Source organism: Protomyctophum parallelum (assembly GCF_964188405.1).
Source record: "Protomyctophum parallelum genome assembly, chromosome: 21".
In the NCBI taxonomy this organism is placed as follows: Eukaryota; Metazoa; Chordata; class Actinopteri; order Myctophiformes; family Myctophidae; genus Protomyctophum; species Protomyctophum parallelum.
The window spans coordinates 12051033-12077878 of record NC_139713.1 but is presented as its reverse complement, the minus strand read 5'-3'; the positions used below and the strand labels follow the sequence as shown (position 1 = coordinate 12077878).

General features: G+C 43.2%; 1 protein-coding gene across 4 annotated transcripts in view; it reads left to right on the top strand.

Moving 5' to 3' along the window:
• rc3h2 (ring finger and CCCH-type domains 2) overlaps positions 1-26323 on the top strand; it is a 56689-nt gene extending 30366 nt beyond the window's left edge. For all 4 annotated transcript variants that reach the window (XM_083794272.1, XM_083794274.1, XM_083794271.1 and 1 more), the window contains 12 exons: positions 476-588; positions 1218-1553; positions 2791-3020; positions 3412-3743; positions 3900-4058; positions 6116-6271; positions 7761-7913; positions 13716-13956; positions 14774-14858; positions 16412-16646; positions 18122-18321; positions 19686-26323. In XM_083794272.1, the coding sequence (XP_083650398.1) occupies positions 476-588; positions 1218-1553; positions 2791-3020; positions 3412-3743; positions 3900-4058; positions 6116-6271; positions 7761-7913; positions 13716-13956; positions 14774-14858; positions 16412-16646; positions 18122-18321; positions 19686-19830 (2385 nt within the window). In that variant the 3' untranslated portion in view covers positions 19831-26323. The remainder of the gene's footprint in view (positions 1-475; positions 589-1217; positions 1554-2790; positions 3021-3411; positions 3744-3899; positions 4059-6115; positions 6272-7760; positions 7914-13715; positions 13957-14773; positions 14859-16411; positions 16647-18121; positions 18322-19685) is intronic.
• Positions 26324-26846: the final 523 nt, after the last annotated feature.

The window sequence follows — 26846 nt, the reverse complement described above, 5'->3', positions numbered from 1 at the left end:
CAAAATGTACTTATAGTACTACAAGTAAAAGTACTCATTGTGGAGAATGTGCCATTTCACAAGTTCAAAATGTGTACAAGATCTATTGAAAATAGCAGATCTAAGCTCGTAGCTCGCTTGTAGATCTGCTATTTTCAAATGGCCGAAATGTTTAGGGTTGAAGAAAGTGGTTAATGTATGTTTTCTAATCCAAATTAAAATCGCCAAAGTAACTAAAGTTTTCAAATAATTATATAGGCTGTGAAAAAATTGGCTCTGAGATTTAGTAGAAGTAAAAGTATTGGAAATTAATAAGTACGGCTTCATGCATTTTCATGAAGTTTTTTCTTCACTGTGTGTGTGTGTGTGTGTGTGTGTGTGTGTGTGTGTGTGTGTGTGTGTGTGTGTGTGTGTGTGTGTGTGTGTGTGTGTGTGTGTGTGTGTGTGTGTGTGTGTGTGTGTGTGTGTGTGTCCGTGTGTGTCCGTCCGCACTCAGCCACAGGCCAACAGCAAGTATAAGACCAGTATGTGTCGAGACCTCCGACAACAGGGCGGATGTCCCCGCGGACCCAACTGTACGTTTGCACATACACAAGATGAGCTAGAGAAGTAAGGGAACTCGCACGCACGCACGCATGCACGCACGCACGCAAAATATATTTGGCATATTGTGCAAATGTGATCGTTGCGAGAGTCACCTTCAGTCGACTCAGCGCCGTCTGAGTCATAATTTCAGTATAACCTCCAAGGCGTAATTTTGGTGTGTGTGTGTGGGGGGGTGGGGGTTTGATTGGTTTTCCAATCATACAGTAACATACACACCCAGTATCTGTGCACCTAAACCCATTTAGACCTGAGCTCGATTCTACAAATGTCTTCTAAATCCTGATGTTTCTATATGTCAGTGGTGCTCAAACTATTTCATGTCAAGGACCCCAAAAATGATATGTAATTGGCCTCCGATCCCAATCTCAAAATTGTTCCAGGGACCCCCCTCCCAGAAGCAAAGATTTGAGTTTAAAATGTTCGCTCCGAAAGAATATGTATACAAAGATTTGCGCCCACATTTTCACGACTTTTCAAAAATAGTTCCACGCCCAGAATGGGTTCACGAAACCTTATATGGTGCAGAACTAAAATAACAATGAGCCTTGATATGGAAAATTGGCCGAAAACCACTTGCTTTGCATCGCTGCCAATCGCGTTGCCTTCATTCCTGCTCGTCCCCTTGCATGCAGATTCCGACTGAGGAACAAGAAGCTGAGCAGCGCGGGCCGTCCCTTCGCCCCCTGCGTGGCGGCTCAGGGGGTTATGGGAAAAAACGGCACTACCGAGGGCGGCGGCGGCGGTGGTGGTTGTGCTCACCCAACGGAGGGGTCCTTAGGAACCGGAGAGAAGCCAGAGGGGGTCCCCGCATGCACCGGCCCGCCTCCTCACCCCCAGCTCGCCTCCTGCAGAGGGCCCGATTTGATGGAGGAGATGAAGAGGGTGTCGTTGTCGAACGGATCCTGTGGGGTTAACGGATCTAATGGACTGTCGGAAGGCAACGGAGGCGACTCGCGGTCGTTGGATATGTATGAAGCCCTCTTTGATTTTTAGATTTTAGATTTTTTAGATTTCTTTTTATTTTTTTATTTTTTTTATGTGATTTATGTCAGTGGTTCCCAAAGTGGGGGTCCAGTGTTGTTTTTGGCAGCAAGTTTAGATTTTTAGTTTTCGGCCATAGGGCTGTATTTTGCGTGTCTTAAGTACCAGGTCTTATTCCCTAACTTGAGTAAACTAAAGCCCTGGAGGCGTGATCAATGCTCTTTGGCTAATCTGAGTGGCCAAAGAGCATTGATCACGCCTCCAGGTCTTTAGTTTACTCAAGTTAGGGAATAAGACCTGCACTTAAGACACGCAAAATACAGCCCGTAGTCTCTAATAGTTTTCATTTAGTTTTTAGTCACATTTTAGTCCACCTTGGAATGTCTTTATTGTTTGTCTAGTCGACTAAATATCATGCGATTTTAGTCGACTAAATCTACAGGTGATTTAGTCGACTAAAATGTATTTTGGCGGGCCTTGATGTTGTCGTAATGACTGTTTTTACATTTGCTGAAAATAGCCCATCTACAATCTCACAACATGTCGCAGCGCGACACGTTGCAATGTAAAATGACGTATACTGGGTCTCTTGTCCACTAGTCCCTAACATTTTAGTCTCGTTTTTGTATTTGTTGATTAAATTGTCGAAAATTGTCAGTATATTGAATACATATATATTTTTTAACACAAATCTTCTCTCCGGGGGTCCCTGGCACAAAACATTTCCAGAATGGGGGGGACACACACGACCATGGCCAAATAAATAAAATATGTTTGGGTCCTGTGGGCACGAAAGACTTTATCCCATTTAGACTTGAATGTTTCTGTATCAGTGCGGTGCTCAATATTTCACGTCAAGGACCCCGAAAATTATATGTAATATGCCCCCCCCCCCCCCCCCCATCTGAAAAAATATTGTTCCATGCAGGGACCTCCCCGCAGAAGCAAAGATTTGAGTTAAAATGTTCGAAATAAAATATATTCAAAGATTTGAGGCACAATTTCACGACTTTTCAAAAATAGCAGACCTACGAGTTCATAGCGCGGCCGCGCTATGAGCTTGTAGATCTGCTATTTTTCAATAGCTAAAGCATAACATAATGCTTTAAAAGACCAAAAGGGTTTCCCGTCCCAAAATGTGTTATTCCCTGTAATGATTTCTCCATAAAACCTCTTTTCTCTCTCCTCTCTCTCTCTCTCTCTCTCTCTCTCTCTCTCCACCAGGACAACGGTCTCTCCTCCTCCCAGGGCTCCGGTTAGTCACTCCTCTGCATCGTCTCCCTTGGCAACGGTCGCCGGGGGGCGTGGTGGTGGGGACTGTGGTGGTGCTTCCATGCCCAAACACGGTCACATCCTCCTGCGGGCACCGCACCCACCGCCACAGGCCTCGGAGCTGTACTACCAGCAGGATGCCCTGCACGCCGCGTGCGACGCCGGCCCCTATCCGCCAAGCAGTGAGTTCATAATAATGACCTCGTGTTTCACCCATTTTGACCTGGGAACGATTCCACAAGATGTCTTCTAAATCATGACCATTTTCTGAAAAACCCTATGTTTCTATTCTCAAACATTTTCATGTCAAGGACCCCCCCAAAGATTATATGTAATTGGCCGCCGACCCCCATCTGAAAATATGTTCCTCTCCTCTCCTCTCCTCTCCTCTCCTCTCCTCTCCTCTCCTCTCCTCTCCTCTCCTCTCCTCTCCTCTCCTCTCCTCTCCTCTCCTCTCCTCTCCTCTCCTCTCCTCTCCTCTCCTCTCCTCTCCTCTCCTCTCCTCTCCTCTCCTCTCCTCTCCTCTCCTCTCCTCTCCTCTCCCCTCCTCCCCTCCCCTCCCCTCCTCTGCAGGTTCTTACTATCCATCCACTCTCCATCCGTCTCACAAGCAGTGCATGGCTCGATTCTTCCGCTCCTCGCATGTCCCAGAATCGTCTCTGCCTCCGTCCATGGGTCCTCCGCCATCTTCCTACGGCGGCGAACCTCCAACGACCCACCCTCTCTCCTCCTCCTCCTCCTCCTCCTCCGCGTACCCTCCCAGGGATGGGTTGGGGCCTCCTCCACCCCATCCCAGGGATGGGTTGGGGCCTCCTCCATACCACCAGCCTCAGTACGGAGTGCTGCCCCCGGCCCACGGCGCCTACGCTCCACTGTATGACAGCAGGAGAGTCTGGAGGCCTCAGGTGAGCTTTAACCCATTTAGGACCTGACGTTAAATTAAAAAAAAGAAAGAATATATATTCAAAGATTTGTGCCGCATTTTCACGATTTAAAAAAATCGATGTTGTAATAAGATGATACGAGCGCCCCTCACTTGATTTCCGTTGTCATGGTTACAGCTGTACCACAGAGACGACGCCGCCAGGAGCAACTCGTTGCCTCCAGAAGTCCTGCGTTCCTCCTCGCTGTACCAGCCGCCACTCCGGGAGAGGTTCAACTCTCTGGACAGCAACTACTGCCTGAGCGGGGGGGAGCTGCACCGCCCAGGGCTGCACAGGGTGGGTCACAACTACTGCCTGAGCGGGGGGGAGCTGCACCGCCCAGGGCTGCACAGGGTGGGTCAGACACAACTACTGCCTGAGCGGGGGGGAGCTGCACCGCCCAGGGCTGCACAGGGTGGGTCAGACACAACTACTGCCTGAGCGGGGGGGAGCTGCACCGCCCAGGGCTGCACAGGGTGGGTCAGACACAACTACTGCCTGAGCGGGGGGGAGCTGCACCGCCCAGGGCTGCACAGGGTGGGTCAGACACAACTACTGCCTGAGCGGGGGGGAGCTGCACCGCCCAGGGCTGCACAGGGTGGGTCAGACACAACTACTGCCTGAGCGGGGGGGAGCTGCACCGCCCAGGGCTGCACAGGGTGGGTCAGTCGACCGCCTCCATTCCAAGGGTTGTTTTCGTCGACTAAAACTAAGACGAAAAATGTTCGTCGACTACCATTTTTCACTGACTAAAACTAAATAAAAACTGAATAAAAACGAATCTATGATGACTAAAACTGAGACTAAATATACTGACAATTTCGTTAACAAATAAAAACTAGAAGGGACTAGTGGACAAGAGATCCAGTTTTATGCTGGGTTGCATGCTGAAAATAGCAGATATACAATCGTGAGATTGTATATCTGCTATTTTCAGCATGCAACCAAAGTGTAAAATATGTCATTACAACGACATCAAGGCCTGTCAAAACACATTATAGTCGACTAAATCAACTGTAGATTTAGTCGACTAAAATCGTATGACATTTAGTCGACTAAAACTAGACTAAACACTAGAACATTCCAGGTGACTAAAATGTGACTAAAACTAAGTGAAAACTATTCAAGAGACTATGACTAAAACTAAAATAGAAATCTGCTGCCAAAAACAACACTGCTCCATTCGCCTCCACTTCATTGCGGTGTCGTTTTCGTCGACTAAAACGATACAAGACGAAAGATGTCCGTCAACTGCCTTTTTTCCACTGGACGAAAACTAAATGGAAGCTAAGCTATATGATGACTAAAACCGAGACTTAAATATATTGACAAGTTCGTCAACAAATAAAAACGAGACTAAAATGTTAGGAAGGGACTAGTGGACAAGAGATCCAGTATATAAGTCATTTTACACTTGGTTGCATGCTGAAAATTGCCGATCTACAAGCTCACATTGTGTCGCAGAGCTTGTAGATCGGCTATTTTCAGCAAGTGTAAAGTCAGCCATTACACGATGGCATCAAGGCCTGACAAAATGTATTTTAGCCGACTAAATCAACTGTAGATTTAGTCGACTAAAACTAGACTAAAACTGAATTAAGTTTTCTTCCAAAGACTATGACTAAACTAAAATAGAAATGTGCTGCCAAAAACAACACTGGGATCAATCGCTCCATTCGTAGCAAACCTCCACTTCAGTGGTTGATTTTGACAGCAGATTTTGATTTACTTTTAGTCATATAGGGCTGCATTTTCGTCACCGCTAAATTCCTTATCCCTAACCTTCTTTGCCTTTTTTTTTTTTTTTACTATTTTGAAAAACATTTTTTAATAGTTCAACTAGCCAATCTACATTGACACGTTGTGAGCTTGTAGACTGGCCATTTGAACTATTCAAAAATGTTTTGCAAAATAGTAAAAAAAAAAAAAAAGGCAAAGAAGTTTAGGGATAAGGGTTTTAGCGGTGACGAAAATGGAGCCCTATAGTCTATTGGGGGGGATTTCTTTTAGTTTTAGTCTATTCTACATTAATTTGAAAATTTTTGAGCTATGAGCTCGTAGGTCTGCTATTTTTGAAAAATCTTGAAAATGTCGCGCAAATCTTTTAATGTATACTCTTTCACAACAAACGCTTTAACTCAAATCATTGCTTCTGGGGGGTTCCTGGAACAACATATTTTCAGATGGGGGTCATTGACATGGGGTCCTTGACATGAAATATTGAGCATCACTGATATAGAAACATAGGTATTTCAGAAAGCTGTCAGAAGTATATATTTTTTTATTTCAACGTCAGGCCTAAATGGTTTTAAGTCAAATAATGGGAGCACTTCTTCTTCTTCTTCTCCCTGCAGGACTACGGCCGTGTGCCTCTGGGCTACGAGGACCTCTTCAGGCGCAAGCAGGAACAACAGTGGACGCACCATCACCACCATCACCACCATCACCATGGAAACGCCAACAGGCCCTCCCAGTCCTCCCCCATCTTTGCTGTGGAATTCGAAGCCGAGGTAGGAATTCTGAATTTGTGGAATTCGAAAGCCGAGGGTATAGGAATTTTGAATGTGTGGAATTCGAAAGCCGAGGTATGAATTTTGAATTTGTGGAATTCGAAAGCCGAGGTTAGGAAATAGAATTTGTGGAATTCGAAAGCCGAGGTATAGGAATTTGAATTTGTGGAATTCGAATTGAATAGTAGACATGCAGTCACGATAGTGAAACTGCGATATGACACAGTCGGTACAGTGCAGTGCAGCAGGGTGAGAGATATTTTTCCACCCATGCACAATGTTTGTGTATATATGTGTGGGATTTATTTCATTCCTCGTCCAACACCCTGCGCTGCCTCATCCATATAGCTATTTCAGCTTTGCCACACAGTTGCCTAGCAACTGTGTGGAGGACGATACTGTAGCTATTCACCGCGTGCGTGCGTGCGTGCATGCGTGCGTGTGTGCGTGCGTGCGTGCGTGTGTGCGGGTGGGTGGGTGGTGGTTTGTCGATGACAAACGAGTGTGACTTTCAGATAATTAAAGCATTATTAACCCATTTTGCTGTTTTAAACATTATGTTATCATTTAGCTCATAGCACGCTACGAGCTTGTAGGTCTGCTATTTTTGAAAAACCGTAAAAAATGTGGCGCAAATCTTTGAATATATATTCTTTCAAAGTGAATGTTTTTAACTCAAATCTTTGAATATATATTCTTTCAAAGTGAGTGTTTTTAACTCGGGTCTAAATGGGTTAAGTTGCATAGAACTTTTACTGAACGTGTACTCCTCAAACTGAGCATGTTATCTGATGTCTTTTGGCCAGATTTGACTGAGAGCCTTTCCTTTGTGCAACCTCACCAGAGGAGAAAAAGTTAATTTATTTATATTTTATCCAAAATGAGTTAATATAGCACAGGCAGACTCTTCACATACTAGTATAGAGCATAGAGCAATGTCACCCTAAAACATGATCATCAGGTAATACTATAATATAAGGAGGAAGAACAGTAAAAGTGTACAGTATTTGTTAAAATCTTGCCTGGTGTGGTGGTGATGGTTGGTGATGGTTGGTGATGGGTGGTGATGGTTGGTGATGGTTGGTGATGGGTGGTGATGGGTGGTGATGGGTGGTGATGGGTGGTGATGGGTGGTGATGGGTGGTGATGGGTGGTGATCCACCTGAACTGAAGGAAGCCGCACCCACAGCTGTAGTTGTATGATAAAAGGGGAGGGGTTAGGTGAGGGGCTGATAGTGTGATGTCACTACTTACAACTTACTGTTTATTCCATTGGCCCCGTTTGACTGTCAAGGGTTCAGCCTCCAGGAAGAAACCCTAAATACAAAGTTAATACACCATTGCACATAAAAACGACTCCAGGGTGTCTAATGAAGTATACTGTCACCTCATAGACACATGGAAAACTGGAAAAATGCAAAGGTTGTGGCACTCCATCTGTAAGGATTTGGTTTTGTTTTGTTTGTAACCTCTTTCCATAATTATGCAGCAACACGGGGAGAGTGGCGGCGGAGGCCAGTGCATGGGCTGCAGGTACAGAGGTGACGAGAGTCTAGCCCACTACTCACCGTGGTCCTGTGGAACCATCGGCCCCTTGGAACCTGAGACACACACGCACACCCACTCCTGCTCGGAGCACTCGGTGAGTGGCAGCATTAATAATAATAATAATAATAATAATAAACTTTATTTGTATAGCACCTTTCATACATAAATGCAGCTCAAAGTGCTTCACAGGGCAGGACACAAAAATATAATACAATAAAACACAAGTAGTTAAAATGAAAGAACAATGGCAAAGAACAAAATTGAATATAAGAACATAAAATAAATAAAAACAAATAAAAACACCACATGCAGCAAATCAGTCAGGACAGGGTAGGAACGTGCATATTAAAACTCAACTAAAAGCAAGAGTGAAGTGGTGAGTCTTGAGTTGAGATTTAAAAATGTCTACAGAGGGTGCGTGTCTGAGCTCGAATGGAAGTTTATTCCAGGCTGTTGGGCCGTAGAAGCAAAAAGCTGCCTCACCATATTTTTTTTGCACATTCTTTTAGGCACTTCAAGTAGGCCAGCATTTGAGGACCTGAGGGGGCGGTTATGGACATATCTAGGTAGGCAGTCACGGAGGTACGGAGGTCCAAGACCATTTAGGGATTTAAAAACAAGTAAAATCATTTTAAAATCAATTCTAAAAACCACTGGGAGCCAATGCAGTGATGATAGAACTGGGGTGATGTGTTCTCTCATTTTAGTTCTAGTTAGTACTCTAGCAGCCACATTTTGAACAAGTTGGAGTTTGTCCGTTGACTTCTTTGGCAGGCCTGAGAGGAGGGCATTACAGTAGTCTAATCAAGAAAATACAAAAGCATGGACCAATGTTTTAGCATCATCTAAAGATAAATATGCTCTAATACGTGCAATGTTTCTAAGATGAAAGAAAGCTGTCTTGGTAGCTTGATTAATGTGCGCATTAAAATTCAGATCTGAATCGATAATAACCCCTAGGTTCTTTACTTTCGACTTACTTCCTACATATAGGTTACCGAGTTTATTTTTTATCAATTATTTTTGCTCATTAGAGCCAATTATAAGAACTTCTGTCTTATCCTCGTTCAGTTGGAGAAAGTTCTTACTCATCCAGCATTTGATGTTGGACAGACAGGATAGCAGTGGGTCAAGGGCAGAGGGGTCATCAGGGGCTACGGAAAGATACAGCTGCGTATCGTCGGCATAGAAGTGGAAATTCACTCCGAGGGCGCTAATGAGTTCTCCCAACGGCAGTATATAGAGGGAGAACAATAGAGGACCAAGGATCGAGCCCTGTGGAATACCGGAATCAATATTGTGCGTGTCCGATACAAAGTAGCTTCTTCCTGATAGGTACGAGGAGAACCAGGATAAGGCCGTGCCTGAGAGGCCTATCAAGTGCTCGAGACGTTGTATTAAGATTGAGTGATCAATTGTATCAAAAGAAGTCCAGAAGTAGTAGAACGGACACATGTTTCTTGTCGGCGGATACCCTGAGATCATTGATTACTTTTACAAGTGCCGTTTCAGTGCTGTGCCCTTTTCTGAAACCGGATTGAAATTTATTATGTATATTATTGTTCTGCAGAAAAGTGTCTGGTTGGTGAAAGATGATTTTTTCTATTACCTTGCCCAGAAAGGGGAGATTGGAGATTGGTCTGTAATTTCCCAACACAGAGGGATCAAGGTTATTTTTCTTAAGTAGTGGCTTAACTACAGCTGTCTTAAGTGAGTCAGTAAAGATGCCTGATTGTAAGGAGCTGTTTACAATTTGCAGGCTTTCTCCAATTACACACTCTAGCACCTCTTTGAGGAAGGGGGTGGGAATACCATCCAGTGAACATGTGGATGAGAACATCCGCATTATGGTCTTGCAGAGTTCCTCTTCCTCGACTGTGTGGAAATACGCCAGGCTTCCCCTAGGGCGAACAACATTTAAAGGCGAGGCACCATTTGCTGACCATTAAGGCCTATTCATAGTCTGGATTTTCGGTGGTGAGGTGACCACCGCTCCGGTGGTGAGCTGTCCACCGGAGCTGAAATAACGTTGAGCGGTGGTGAGTAAAAACAGAGAGAAGGGCTGGAGCGGTGGCGGTGGTTTGCTCTTCACCGCGGCTCGTGACATCATGTTGTAGTTCGGTGGTCACCTCACCAGCGAAAATCCAGACTATGTATGAGCCTTTACAAAGCATTCAGCATTGCACACAGAAGCAGTACACTACACACACACGCGCGTGCGGCGCACAGCAATGTTTTGCAATGTTCGTCGACTACCATTTTCGGTCGTCCCCCTAAGGGAGGTCCCAGCACTTTTGATACCTATGCACCGTCCCAGCAAATGACGTAATGGACTACTTGTGCCTGATACGGCAGTGGTGCTAGATTACATACATGTATACATAGGAGCATTACCTTTAATCCTCCCAACACTAAAACATATCGTCATTACGTCATCACCATCGAAAACCATTGGTTTTATCAGGCACAACTAGTCATTACGTCATTTGCTGGGGCGGTGCATACGCATCGAAAATGCTGGGACGGTGCATACGGTGCAAAGTAACCACAGTATACCGCTAATCAACTTACAAATTACATATACATATAGAGGCAGTTCCTTTAATCCACCCGGCACTGGTATAACTAGCTGGTATAACTAGCTCTCAATGATGACGTAATAAAGATGTGGATTAAAGGACCCAATGCCAGAGTGTAATTGGTTTTCGATGGTGACGTAATGACGATATGTTTTAGTGTTGGGAGGATTAAAGGTAATGCAATGTATGTAATCTGGCACCACTGCCGTATAAAGTATAGTCATTACGTCATTTGCTGGGACGGTGCATACGCATTGAATATGCTGGGACGGTGCATACGCATCAAAAGTGGCGCGAAGTTACTTGTACCATACTTAATACTACTTTTTTACATGCATAAAGTAGGTGGGTATAGCAAATAGTTAAACCTAATAATTCAACATTTCAAACGTTCCTTCACAAAGAAACTGAGATTTGACAGTTTGTAGTGGTCGAAAGTACTTGTGCGCTCTGCTTGCGCACTAGTAGGCCATTTATGGCCTACTAGTGAGCAACAAGCAAGTATGCACTCGACAGAGTGCAGTTCTAGTTAGTCTTATAAGATGCCACATTGGCTGCTGGTCTGTACGTCGGGGTGCCGCCATAATGTTCCAGGCAACTTGCCATTATAATGCAATGTTTAAGATTAAACCCTTGTCAAAAGGGTCGTCCCTTTCTAACACCAGTATCTCCTATGTTCAGTGCAGTGTTACTGGCTTTACACGGGGACAGACTACTTTGCTCTCTTCCCTCCCTGTTCGATTGCTGTTCGTTCCAGGGCTCGAGAGATGCAGACACTTGACTACTGTTCACAACCTGTCTGGGTTCATGGGCTTTCATACATCTGCTATGCTTCACATGAACTGTCCCTGTTTGCTTGGGGAATTTGTTGGGTGGAGTTTTGCAACGCAATGTAGGTCAAAGGGTTTTACCTTATTACTTGCGCAAGCAGAGTGCGCAAGTACTAGTTTCGCCCGGGACGCGTATGCACCGTCCCAGCACTTTTGATGCGTATGAACCGTCCCAGCAAATGACGTAATGGACTACTTGTGCCTGATACGGCAGTGGTGCCAGATTACATACATGTATACATAGGAACATTACTTGTTACTTGTGCGCTCTGCTTGCTCACTAGTAGGCCATTTATGGCCTACTAGTGAGCAACAAGCAAGTATGCACTCGACAGAGTGCAATTCTAGTTATTCATTATTATGAAAGGACAGAGCATAATAAGGACAAAATAAATGTCATAAAGAGTCTAGACTCAAGAGTAATGATGTGTATAGGTTACACAAAAACGCACACACGCACGCACACAGTTACACACATATTTGGCGCACCCGTGCCATTTGCAAAAAAGCAGCACACTGCTTTAATGTCGAAACAGCCGCCGGCTAGGGGCAGACTAAAAAGTCTCTCGCCTCATGAGTCACTCATGACCCATTTTTTAAATGCTGTTGGGTACACTTTGAGCTGGGATATCTTGATTCACCAAAATAGGCTAATGAAGTATTCTCTCTGTCTTGTATACAGGACAGTGTTGATTTCGTCGACTAAAACTAAGACGAAAAATGTTCATCGACGAAAACTAAATAAAAACTAAATGAAAACTAAGCTATGATGACTAAGACTAAATATACTGATAATTTCGTCAACAAATATAAACTAGACTAAATGTTAGGGACTAAATCAGCTGTAGATTTAGTCGACTAAAATCTTATGATATTTAGTCGACTAAAACTATAGACTAACACTAAAACATTCCAGGTAACTAAAAATGTAACTGAAACTAAATGAGACGTAGCTTGCGTAGTCAGTTCATTCAGACATACTCGAGGGGGTTCATGCCATGCTCAAAGGCGCTCCACCCCAGCACCACCGGTAGGCTCTGCTATTTATGCTCCCCATGGGGGGTTATTGTATATCTATCTCCCTGCTCTTAATGTTTTATGTTGGTGCTTAATCGTGCCGAGCAGGGAGAAATCCAGCAGAACCGAACGCCAAGTCAAATATCATATGCACACTTGTTACTCATTCTGTAATAAATATTGGTAAATCTATTCGTGAGTTGTCTGACTGAAATGAAAACTATTGAAGAGACTATGACTAAAACCAAAATTTGCTGCCAAAAACAACACTGCTATAGGAGCTGGATGGTAACGGAGGTGTATAGCCAATTATCTAATGTGATCCTGGGCTCTACACACCCTCCGCCAACCTGGGGAGAGCAACGGACTTGAACTCATGCTTCCTTCATGCGTGAGGAGTCCAAATCGCTCCTTTACACCTGACAGGGGGGAAGTTTCCCTGGTTGGACGTAGCGCGTGGAAGGAAGACGTTCCTTTCCCCTCCATCAGCCTCTGGTACCCCAATTTATGTTGTAAAACCACTGTTAATTTAACTCTGAGAGTGTTCCATTTGTACAGTTACAGACCCATAATGGTCCATTTGGTTACAAACTATCATTTAGCTGGGGACCCTCTGGAACTCCCTCAGGTACCCCTGGGGGTCCCCGGACCCCACTTTGGGAACCGCTGCCCTAGGGGACACGGGGAGAACATGTGAGGGTACCTACCCTATGGGACACGGGGAGAACATGTGAGGTTACCTATACCCTAGGGGACACGGGGAGAACATGTGAGGGTACCTATACCCTAGGGGACACGGGGAGAACATGTGAGGGTACCTACCCTAGGGGACACGGAGAGAACATGTGAGGCTACCTATACCCTAGGGGACATGTGGAGAACATGTCAGGGTACCTACCCTAGGGGACACGGGGAGAACATGTGAGGGTACCTACCCTAGGGGACACGGAGAGAACATGTGAGGGTACCTACCCTATAGGGGACACGGGGAGAACATGTGAGGGTACCTACCCTAGGGGACATGGGGAGAACATGTGAGGGTACCTACCCTAGGGGACACGGGGAGAACATGTGAGGGTACCTACCCTATAGGGGAAACGGGGAGAACATGTGAGGGTACCTACCCTAGGGGACATGGGGAGAACATGTGAGGGTACCTACCCTAGGGGACACGGGGAGAACATGTGAGGGTACCTACACTAGGGGACACGGGGAGAACATGTGAGGGTACCTACCCTATAGGGGACACGGGGAGAACATGTGAGGGTACCTACCCTAGGGGACACGGGGAGAACATGTGAGGGTACCTACCCTAGGGGACACGGGGAGAACATGTGAGGGTACCTAAAATAGGGGACACGGGGAGAACATGTGAGGGTACCTACCCTATAGGGCACACGGGGAGAACATGCAAACTCCACACAGAAAGGCCCTTTCGCCAACCCTGCCTATTCTCTCTGTCTCGTATAGGAGCTGGACGGTACCGCAGGCGGAGGCGGTGGGAGCGTAGGGAAGCGCTGGCTGCACTCCCTGGACCCCTATCGGCGCCTGAAGGACGAGGACCCCATCATTCCCTTCGGCGAGGGCCCCATCATCTCCAAGTGGGGGGCCATATCGCGGGCCGCTCGCACCGGCTACCACACCACCGACCCCGTCCAGGCCACGGCCTGCCAGGGCAGTGCCAGCACCACCACACCCGTCAACTTCAGAGGTATTGGAGGGTGCGGGATATGCAGTGTTGTTTTGGGCAGCAAGTTTCTATTTTAGTTTTAGTCATTAGTCTCTTGAATAGGTTTTGTTTTAGTCACATTTTAGTCACGTGGTGTGTTTTAGTGTCGGTCTAGTTTTAGTCGACTAAATCTCATGAGATTTTAGCCGACTAAATCGACAGTTGATTTAGTCGAACAAAATGTATTTTGTCAGCCCAGGCGGTGGCGTAACCGTCTGGGCACCCGACTGGTAATCCAGGGCCCAGGAAATAATTCCCAATGCATTTTTCCCATAGACATTTCATTAAAGACCTTATAACCGTCGTACAAAGCCAACTCGAGTTGTGACAAATCATGACAACAAATACAATATTTTGAACCAAACAAATAATTACAAAGAATAAAAACAACAACAAAAAGTGTTGTAACCTGCCGTTTCTTTCTTCTTTCTAATTCTTTGTTTGGCCCAAAACATTCAGTTTATTGTCATGATGTGTCACAACCAAGGAGCCAGTGAGGCGCTCCAAAGTTGAAGCACTGGGCCCTAGTGGTAAGAGGAAGGTAAGAGGAGCTTCGCGCCAGATCAGTCTCTATCCTTTAAATACTCTATGGTCACAACTCGAGTTGGCTTTGTCCGCAGCGTAAACGTCTTTAAATAAATACTTTTTGAAAAGTCTACGAGGAAAATGAACAGGGAACTCTTTTCCGGGTCTCTTGAGGGCGCGGGACTTGGTTCTGGAAATGAGGAAGGAAATCTAATTGCATAAAGGATGTACATGTCTCACACATTGCTGACAGTAATTATTTGTTGATGTACAGATTACAGCCCTCACTTGGATCACAGTGACTACAGGTGGGGGTCCCGAGGGTCCGACGCTTCCAGCCACTCCAGCTTCTTAGAGAGGTATACTACACTACACTACACTACACTGTACAGTACCTTTCAGTCCGTGACCCAAAAGGGAAATTTGATGTCTCCCTGGGACCCAAACTAGTGAAAATTGCACATCTGGGGCCTATGCAAAACACAATGTAGGGCCTATGCAAAACACAATGTAGGGCCTATGCAAAACTCAATGTAGGGCCTATGCAAAACTCAATGTAGGGCTTATGCAAAACTCAATGTAGGGCCTATGCAAAACACAATGTAGGGCCTATGCAAAACACAATGTAGGGCCTATGCAAAACACAATGTAGGGCCTATGCAAAACTCAATGTAGGGCCTATGCAAAACTCAATGTAGGGCTTATGCAAAACTCAATGTAGGGCCTATGCAAAACTCAATGTAGGGCCTATGCAAAACTCAATGTAGGGCCTATGCAAAACTCAATGTAGGGCCTATGCAAAACTCACTGTAGGGCCTATGCAAAACTCAATGTAGGGCCTATGCAAAACTCAACAAAAATATTTTGTTAGCTTACCTTGGTCTCTATTATATCGCTAGGAGCTCCAAAGCATTCATATTTTGAACGAGAGTCATGTTGAAGTCAGAAATGAAGCACGTAGTCAGATCAGATCAAAACCACGGAGAGCGCCCTGGATTAGGAGAGACGAGGCATTCATATTAGCTAACCGAACAGTAAGCTAATATGAAGGCAGAGCGAAGCTACGGGTGCCTTATAGTCTCAGTCAAAACATTTAAAAAGGAAAATAATTCAGAATATTCTTCTCACGTCTGATATCATTGAGGATGCGCTACGCATCGATTGGGTTCCCTATAGGACGCGTGGAGCCGTCCTACGGATGGAAACGGTTAATGGTATGGTCACATGATATTATGCCAATTATGAAAATTGCTCAACATATTGCAAGTTAGCATCCGGCAACATAAAACGTTGGTGTTACTCAACATGGCCAGGTTCCCATTCTGGCAAGTGGACTAATAGCCCCTTTTTGTTCCACTCTTTCTTCCACATCCTTGTCTCCAGTCTCATTGTGCAACAGTCACTTCCTCTGTGAGCCCAGACAAAAAATAGAGCAGCTTATACTGTTTGTTTGCTTCTCGCTCTCTGGTAAAGAGACCACTGACAACAGCCAAAACACAGAAAGCCTTCTTCTCGCTCTCTGGTAAAGAGACCACTGACAGCAGCCAAAACACAGAAAGCCTTTCTCGCTCTCTGGTAAAGAGACCACTGACAGCAGCCAAAACACAGAAAGCCTTTCTCGCTCTCTGGTAAAGAGACCACTGACAGCAGCCAAAACACAGAAAGCCCTTTCTTGCACTATATATTTTCCACTGGTCTCATATCGTTAACATGTCTAGCATTGCTTTTTTTTATTGCTTAGTAAAGGTATGTGTGATTTTCTTTCTTTTTCCTTTTAAAGCATCAATCGGTGTTTGGAACGCTCATGTTGTGCTTAATTCTTCTGCATACTGTATATCCAGATGAAATAATTCTAATTGTGTGTATGCGTGCGTGCGTGTCTGTGCGTGCGTTTCTGTTCGTGCGTGCGCAGTGAGCAGCTGTGTGTAGCGGCGCTCCGGCGCCGGTCGTTGAACGGAGGAGGTGATAAGGCGGCGTCAGCTGGGCTGGAGGCTCATCAGGAGGACCTGCACATCAGCCACGATGGGGAACAGGTGTGTGAGCGGCGGGCGGACGGCGAGACGGAACAACCCGACCGGGACATCGAACTGGAACTTTCTGTTCTGGACATGGAGGATTCGGACCAACACGATAATAACAAGTCTCAGGTCGGTATGATATTGATTGATCGATTGATTGAAACTTTAACTTTTATTTCACAGTATTTTCAGAATAGGTACATTTCAAACGAAGTCAATACTGTGGCAGATTACCCTGCCACTGACACATATCATGTACGAGACGATATAGACTGTTTTCCTGTGCTTTCCCCAGCCTAAATTATGTTCAATTATTTCGTATAAATACGGTCACAACACAGGGTAGATCTCACCATTATTATTTGAGTAGTAAATCCTGTTTGGAAAATGTTTGACATGTGTCTTCTTCGCTTCCTGTCCTCATTTAATAGTCCTTGGTTCTGCCCAGTGGGAAAGGACCCGCTTGTAGCATGAGGCTCTCTTTTATAGTGCCTGACTCCATTGTAGGGAGCATGCTCAGTCCATCCCACTTGGATCAGACCATCTGTAGGTTCTTTGTAAATATGTGAATTACTGTGGATAAGGTGTATGATTTAAACGTGAATTACACAAGGGTTGAATGTGATTATATGTTTTAACCCATTTTGGGCGGGAACCCCTTTTGAAAACTGTCAGGATTTAGAAGACATTTTTAGAATCTGATCTCAGGTCAAAATGCGTTAAAGAACCACCATTCTTCTTTGCGTTAGAATCTGATCTCAGGTCAGAATGGGTTAAAGTATTGTCTCTGGACATGGAAATATAGGCCTAATTGTGGAATCAATTAAGGTTGGTATACGGTCCAGTGGGAGGGGCCTAGCCTATTTAAGAGCCACTTTCCAGCAGTCAATCAGCATGGGGCAGACTTGAGCCGACAGCCGCGGACAGAAGAAGCTGAGTTTTACGTAATTTCCGAGTTTTTAGACAGCTGGTGGATGGAAAAGAAGCTCCACCTCAATTGTTTTACTTAAGTAAAAGTACCAACACTGCAACGTAGAACTACTCCGTGTACTCCGTTACAAAAAGTCTGGGATTCAAAATGATTGGCATCAAAATGTATTTAAAGTAAAGTAGAAAGTAGTCATTGTGCAGAACTTCCCTTTCACAAGTTTTTAGATGTATTTAAGATCTTTTGAAAGTATAGCAGATCTACAAGCTCACAATGTGTCACGTCACGACACATTGTCACACGTTTAAGCAATATTACACAAGAGGGGGTGGTTTAACGTCATTAATGCACGTGCATTAATGACGTTAAACCACCCACTCGAGTGTAATATTGCAATTATACAACAATTACCCTTAAAACTAAGAGAATTGCTGAAAAATTATAATTTTTCAGATGTAGTCACTACGACCACACATGTCCCAAGAAACTAGCTAGCCTATAGCCACCGAGTCCGCTGCGCTCTGAGAGAAAAGCACGGCTGAGCTGTTTGTGTTGATTAGGCGTTGAAATAATGTGGTTTGAAGCACGGCTATAGAGAAAGTGTTCAACCAATCACATTGCTTCCTCAAAACGACCTGTTGTATAATGTCACTTTTTATCACATTCACTCCGCCAGGAGTCCGGGGAGCTGCAGCAGGCTCCTCCTCAGTCGCAGGACGCCTCCTCCCATCGTCTCCTCCTCCTCCCTCCTCCTCGCCGCTCCTCCTCCTCCTCCTCCTCACTCCTCCCATCCCCAGGAGAGGAGCTTCCCCCCCAAGCCGAGGTTCCCTCGTCAGAAAGGATGGACGCCCACCTGCTGAAGAAGATGGCCTTCAGGTGAGTTATAGGCTACAGCAGTGTTGTTTTCGTCGACTAATGCAATGACGAAAAATGTTCGTCGACTACCTTTTTTCACTGACAAAAACGACATAAGAACTAAATAAAAACTAAGCCATGATGAAACTAAGACTAAATATACTGACAATTTCGTCAACAAATAAAAACTAGACTAAAATGTTAGGAAGGGACTAGTGGAGAAGACATCTAGTATAAGTCATTTTACACTTGGTTGCTGTAGATCGGCTATTTTCAGCAAGTGTAAAAACAGTCATTACGACGGCATCAAGGTCCGCCAAAATACATTTTAGTTGACTAAATCTACTGTAGATTTAGTCGACTAAAACTAGACTAACACTAAAACATTCCAGGTGACTAAAATGTGACTGAAACTAAATGAAAACTATTGAAGAGACTACGACTAAAACTAAAATTAAAATGTGCTGCCAAAAACAACACTGCTGGAATGTTTCAGTATTAGTCTAATTTTAGTCGACTAAATATCATAAGATTTTAGTTGACTAAATCTACAGTTGATTTAGTCGACTAAAATGTATTTTGGTGGGCCTTGATGCTGTCGTAATGTTTTTACACTTGCTGAAATTTGTCAGCATGCAACCACGTGTAAAATGACTTGTCCTCTTGTCCACTAGTCCCTTCCTAACATTTTAGTGTAGTTTTTATTTGTTGACGAAAATGTCAGTGTATTTAGTCATAGTTTTAGTCATCATGGCTTAGTTTTTATTTCGTTTTTATGTAGATTTTGTCAGTGAAAAAAGGTAGTCGACGAATATCTTTCGTCATAGTATTTGTCGACGAAAGCAACACTGCATTGGTGGCAGCGGTGGGGATGAACACTGGGGCGTGCCCTCACACGAGGGACGTAAGGGACTCGAGGAGTGAAGCGCGGGGGGAAAGCTTCAAAAAGAGGGGGGTACAGTAACTCGCATTTGGCCAAAAGGACGTCACTGAATAAAAACCTTGCGGTCTTGTTTCCAGTGGTCGTTCTAAGTCGTTCTCAAACATTTTCATGTCAAGGACCCCCAGGTTTTTATGTAATTGGCTGCCGAAGACCCCCATCTGAAAATACGTTGTTCCAGGGACCCCCCCAAAAGCAAAGATTTGAGTTAAAAACTTTGGCTCTGAAAGAATATATACTCAAAGATTCGCGCCGCATATCTTTCAATAGCTAAAGCATAACATAATGCTTAAAACACCAAGTAAACAAGTAAAACCATTGTAATTAACTAACGACTAAATATCACATAAAAGTTACATGTTTTTAAATGTGTCTTCATGTCCCATCTTCTCAATTCCACCCCCCCCCCCCCCCCCCCCCTTATTCCTTCTCCCTGTTTTACCAGGAAGTCTCTGACTCCAGGAGGGCTGCAGGTCTCCCCCGGGGGTTTAGGAGTGGGAAAGTTAGCCCAGCTGCGGACCGCCCCTCCTCGTTTAGGGGACGTCGTCGTCGGAACACCTGGCGCCGAGATGATACTCAACGGAAGCTAAAGGAGACGCCACCAGAACGATGGTGAACGCTCACCAAACCCACGGCCGAGTCACACCAGGGTCAAAGGGGATTACAGATTATTAATTACAGATTATGTGTACGTTGTATCTGCATACCATACCATATAGTTTAGTCTCTCTATGAACATTTCTTCACCGTCTCTCAAAGCAAGGATCAATAGAAAATCAAATAGTTCACAAACCAATGTATAGCTCTATAGATAATTTAGAGATATCCCCCCTTACCTTTGATACTCTATATGATTTGCCCATGAATGCTGAACTGGAATTTGGGAGTTTCTATTTCAGATTATGGCAGGTGGGATAAGGAGGGCCTTTCCTTTACTCAATGCTTCAGAGCAACCTGACCTTTTTTGGGCGACTAGTTCGTATCCTTCCTTCGTCGTACCACCAAGTCGCTTACAGGAAATTCAAATACATATTCAAGCGATTCAAGCTGGCCATAAACGTGAAGTATGAAGAAGGCTCTATTATCCTTTCACGTCTGAGGTTAATTCATCCTCTTATTAAGCGCCTGCTTTCATGTATGTTGTATATCAATTAAATTGATGAAATTACATAATACTAAATCCTCAGCCTAAAATATGCCACACATGCCATGAAGCTTGCCAAAACGCAGTTCTATGAATCTGTGTTCTGTGTTTTCGCTTCCAACGTTTGAAAACCCTTAAAAGAATGGCAGTGTTTAAAGCTGTTGACATTAACTAAATACCGTCTCCAACCTTTCATTACGTTTCTGGCTAGAACGGGTAGAGTTCAAACGATTGTATGCTATAGGTCAGGGGTGGGCAACTGGAGGCCCCGGGGGCCACATGCGGCCCCCCCACCTTCACTTAATGTGGCCCCTCAGGTTAATGTCAGAATACTGATATATTGTTTTCAGCTGTTTACAATTCCACAACATGCAAACATGACCCGCTTTAATTACTTCAGTCTAAATTAGTAGCTCATTGCTCAACACAAGTATGATTAAAGGCATTTGAAATTACATTAAAAATATTAATGTTTCCAGGATTCCAATTCAAAAAGAGCAAAAAATAATTAAAGATTTCAATTCGAATATACAGGAAAAATATTTTTGCTAGGACAGTAATATACTGTATGGCACTATAGGGAGTGAGTGTGGAAATATAGTGGCCCTCTCCATCGTCAAAGTTGCCCACCCCTGCTATAGGTCAATACAAAAACTGCTACGAGGATGAAAACCAGAAAATGCAAGACTTGTTTACACAAGGGTCCTCCATTTTCAATTCATCAGAGCATTTAAAGACGTGCAAATATTACTAGTCATATGGTACACATTTACATGCTGTCACACACCGTTTGTATTGTGTTTGCAGTTTGTTGGAGCGCCAAAAAAATGGTGCACGGTAAATTCCAAGTATTAATTTAAATTGGAATGTTAAAGTAATACACAATATTCCACTTTGTGGCAAATTGTTGTAAATTAGAATGAATGAATGAATGAATGAATGAATGAATGAATGCCTTTATTGCAGACTCAGGGTCCATAGAAAAACATACAAAACACAAAAGAAATATATATACAATATACATCCAATAAAAAACAGTCCAAATGTACATGTTAGACAGGCATTTGTGACAGTTATAAATAAAGGCTTTTAAGCCAATGTCTTCTAAGGTTAGAGGAGTATCTAGTGCAACTTTTGACTGACGGTGCTAGTATTCACAGACTCATCCAAGCGACACATGAATCTATGCATTAAGTTCCGGAGAACGGCTTGAAATGTATTGACTCTTGCAGCCACAAACATTTCACTCGCACTGCACCATCTAGGCTTTTTGAGTAAAATTCTCATGGCATCATTATACGCTACCTGAGGTTTCTGAATAGGCTACTTGCTTTGAGAGGGCAGTGTAGAGTGGTGTACAGTAAGCTCTAAATAGAGTAATCTTATCTGCTTCTGAACACATGTACTGAACTTGCGTGCGAAGGTGTTCGCCTTTGCATACATCCTACGGCACTGTCTGTGTATATCATCATCATCATTCATCTGTCAACTGTTCTGTAAGAAAATGTCCAAGATATTTGACTTTACTACAGACACCGAGAGTGTTAAAAGATAGTTTAAAATCAGGATTTTTTTTTACGTTTGTTCAACAAATAAGAACAGCACTCTTATTAGAATAAGGCCTACCCCCTTTGCCACCATTTTGTCTAGTCTCTCGAGACATTAACACTTAATCAATTAAAGCTCATTATTTATTAATTGCCGATGGTTTTGTCGGATGTTCTCGCGAGACTCGTGATGAGACCGGGGAATACAAAACGATTCTTACACTTACAAGACATTCTGTTTAATTCAGTTAATTTAGCTTTCCTTTGCGTTTCAACACAATGTATTGTACAGCCCATGCAGCGATCCTGATAATGTCATCAGTAGTAGCACTTGGCTACACTTAATTCACATAATTATAATTAACCACTTAAACCCTGCACTTGGTCGACCGTATGCCCAAGGGCTCTACACTATTAAGGCCCCCTCTTGGTTTTTCTGTACGCTTAATATATTAGTTAGTCCGAAAATAGCATTTTCTACACAACATGTTGTGTTGTGAACTTGTTGACCGTGCTATTGTTGCCGAATGTTAGCCCCAGAATAGGTATGTTAGGGTAGCAGCAGCAAAGCACAAGCACATACACTACACTTGCATACGCATTACGCACACATGCACGCACGCACGCACACACACACACACACACACACACACACACACACACACACACACACACACACACACACACACACACACACTGTGGCCTTTCTTAACTAGACGTTTTATAGAAGTATAGTCCCTGGTCACTGGCACTGAATCAAGTATTGTTCTGGACTGTTTTGTGAGGTGTTGTGAGATTTTGTGTGAGGAGGTGATCGACCTCTCATGCGGGAAAAAAATCAATATGTCAGAACTTACATCCATGAAGGCCTGTTATGGCATTTTCTGTGCACTGCAATCCAATCACAATTGCTGGCAAATATGTACAATAGTTTCTGTACATGGTATTTCAGTGGTTGCGCATGATGTTTTGGTCTTATGTACCAAGCTAAAGCCTGCAAAATGTGGGACACCGCCACCTATTGGTTTTCTTCATAATGTGTCTTTGTTTTTGTTTTAGATTTGGTTGTTGTTGTTTTTTAAGCATTGCTAACTTCTGTGAAGTTTGTCAAAGTATTTTGTATAAGGGTCTTTGTTATTTTTAATTTTTTAATTTTGGTTGTTAACATTTTACATCGGAGAAATGAACTAGATCTAACTTGTTTAACCCATTCTGTACGGGAACCCCTTTTGGTGTTTCAAGCATTATGTTATACTTTAGCTATTGAAAAGTAGCAGATCTACAAGCTCATAGCGCGGCACAGAGTGCCGCGGTACGAGCTTGTCGATCTGCTTTTTTTTTTTAATCGTGAAAATGTGGCGCAAATCTTTGAATATATATTTTTTCAGAGCGAAGGTTTTTAACTCAAATCTTTGCTTCTGGAGGGTCTCTGGAACAACATATTTTCAGATGGGGGTCGGCGGCCAATTACATATAATTTTGGGGGTCCTTGACGTGAAGTGGTTTGAGAACCACTGATATAGAAACATGGGTTTTTCAGAAAACTGTCATGATTTAGAATACATTTGTAGAATCGACCTCAGGTCTTGTTTGTTGGTCATTAGATTGATGGTCACCATTGGATCTCAAACAAGGTTTTTCTGGGACCACCAGTGGTCCGAAATGGTCTGTAAACTCTGAATGGAACCAAATGCCCAGTACTCAAAGTCATTGTGAATCCTATATGAGTTTCTTTATATTCTTCTTAAGTTTATTACATTTAGATATGTGCGCATGCAGGAGTAAATGAAAAAAATATATATATATAATTGATTATTCTTTTATGATTCTTTGTCCCCATTAATTATGCTCCCTCCATGGCCCTGACAATTTTGTCTTATATAAAAGATGGTAGTTTTTTGTTCAGTATATGATATCGCTTTGTCACCGGAGCTTAAGTCAGGCTTTTGATCACATTTTGAGAAACATGTAACGAGATTATATTTATATCTATAGATAAAGAGATGAAGAGGAAAGACAAGGAACAAGGATTAGGGGGGGGCAGCTTGTGGTGTTTATTTTAAAACCTTAGGCCTTTGAAATCATACAGTGTATAAGTGCCATGTTGTGTGTAGTACAATCAATCCCCTGCGACCTATAAGGACACATTGTCATGTGTTTTTCCATTTCATTATTATTTATTATGTCATTTTATTAATTTCTTTCACGTAAAAGTAAACCAGGCATGTTCTCACGTACTACTGCTTTGTGCCCGTTAGGGGGAGGTAGTTCACAGTCTCTGTGTCCAGCTCTAATCATAGATATTATGAAACTCTCAGGGAAGAGTTCTGTTGCTTAGCTACCGTTTTATTTACATAATATTCAGCACTTATAGCTCAGTGGTGGAAAGTAACTAAGTACTTTTACTTAAGTACTGTACTTAAGTACAATATTGAGGTATTTGTACTTTACTTGAGTATTTCCAATTTCCAGTACTTTTACTTCTATTCTATCGGTTTGCGGAGCGGTCTTGATATCGGAAGGTCGCTAGTTCGTAGGCCTATCCCCGGACCGGCACGTTAAAATGACCACCGCTGAAGTGCCCTTGGACAAGGCATTGAACCCCTACCATGAAATGTTCTATGAGCAGGGCCTGGCTGTAAACAAGTTATTGAGCTTAGTCCAGTTACCCTGGGTAAACATAGTACCTTTCCTTTCCTTTCTCTGCACGTCCCTGGTCATGACCCATATCACAGCCAGTGGTTCTGGTTCCCCCAAACACTACTGAGTGATATAATGTGTCCAAGTCATGCATGCAATATAATATAGACCCTCTTGTTCTGGCGGAGGAGGAGGAGGAGTACTGATGATTCTGTAGTTGTGATACAACACGCCCAGCAGCTGTATTAAGTGTTCTGCACATGCCCACTGTGTGGCCACGCCCAGTATTGTAACTTTTGCCTGCAGCATTTTACTTGTTTGCTTAAAAAAAGGGGAAAAAAGTATTGTTTAGAGCTTACATGGTTATTATTAGTATTACTATCTTTTTTTTATTTTATTACCACATTTGGTTGTTGTTGTGGTATTTACTTCTTGGTATAGTCTTCTTCATTTTTTCAATTTTGAAAATTTGCTAAAATTAGTAATTTTTGTATCGGCCAAGAGATGGTCTCATTATTATATATTGTATGAAAAAAAAACACACACAAAAAACACAAAAAAAAACCACAAAAGCCTGTTTGTGGATTATAGATCATATGACGGAAGGGATATTTTCGGAATATTTCATGTCTGTATTAGACATTTTCTTTGAAAATCTATTGTTTGATTGAAATGTAAATCACACTTGAGATGTGATGGTATACGCATCCGTCATTGTATACAGTCTGGCATCGTCACTGGATATGGACTTATATCAGGGGTGGGCAACTGGCGGCCCGGGGGCCACATGCGGCCCCCACCTTCACTTGAATGTGGCCCGCAGGTTAATGTCAGAATACTGATATAATGTTGGTTTCAGCTGTTACAATTCCACAACATGCAAACATGACCCGCTGTAATTACTTCCGTCTAAATTAGTAGCTCATTGCTCAACACAGGTATAATTAAAGGCATTTGAAATGACATACAAATGTTAATTTTCAGGATTCCAATTCAAAAATAGCAAAACAAATTTCAAGATTTCAATTTCAATTTCAAAATATTTTTGCTCCGACAGTAATATATGGCCCAGTGTGGAAATATAGTGGCCCTCTCCGCATCGTCAAAGTTGCCCACCCCCCTGACTTATATAGTACAGATGCTCATTTATAAGAACCTGTTGTTAATCGGATATATTTAAATGTTTAAATTATAAAAGGGACGGCAGTGTAATGTTTCAAAGAATGAGAAAAGTCATCTCCTTTAGAGACGTACTGTACGTATACAGCATATCTAAAAATGTCCCCTTGATGGATAATACTGTTATGTATTCTATTTATTTCCTCGGAAATATCACATTGTGAAAGGTTCCTCTTTTGCTTACTGTATGGTAATGCAGAACAGGAGTATAGGTCTTATCGTTATTATGATAGATGATGATTTATGTGCTATTATGAAATGGCCAAACTGCTGTGAGTGTTGGTTGACTGACTGACTGACTGACTGACTCACTCACTGACTGACTGACTGATTGACTGAAAGACAGACAGACAGACAGACAGACAGACAGACAGACAGACAGACTGACTGACTGACTGAATTATGAATTATCGTGTCCTTTTCTGGTGACTGCATTGCACTGACTTCACCGATAGCTTGGCTCAGCAAAAGCTTGCTGCTTCTGCATCGAGGAGGTGACAGATGGAATTTACAGTAGGAGATTTCAGCACCTGAAAATGCATGCTACAATAAATAAACAAATACAGTATTACATGTTCATATGTACTGCGTGTTAATTGTCTTATGCTTTTTTTTGTAATTCAGAGATTCGTTAATGTGACTTTATACCTGCGTAATCCTCTTTGTTCTGGAATGTACAGAAAGGGCTCCATTTTCGTCACCGCTAAACCCCTTATCCCTAAACTTCTTTGCCTTTTTTTTCTTTTTTTTTTTACTATTTTGAAAAATGTTTTTGAATAGTTCAACTAGCCAATCTACATTGACACGTTGTGAGCTTGTAGACTGGCCATCTTAACTATTCAAAAATGTTTGGCAAAATAGTAAAACAAAAAAGAGGCAAAGAAGTTTAGGGATAAGGGGTTTAGGGATAAGGGGTTTAGGGATAAGGGGTTTAGCGGATAAGGGTTTAGGGATAAGGGGTTTAGCGGTGACGAAAATGGAGCCCTAGGTTTTCACCAGAAAACGTCAGCGTTGCTCTATTAGTAACACGACTTGATAATATTAATGGAATATAAAAATGTGGATCCATTCCATTCCATCATATTTTAGGCCTTTG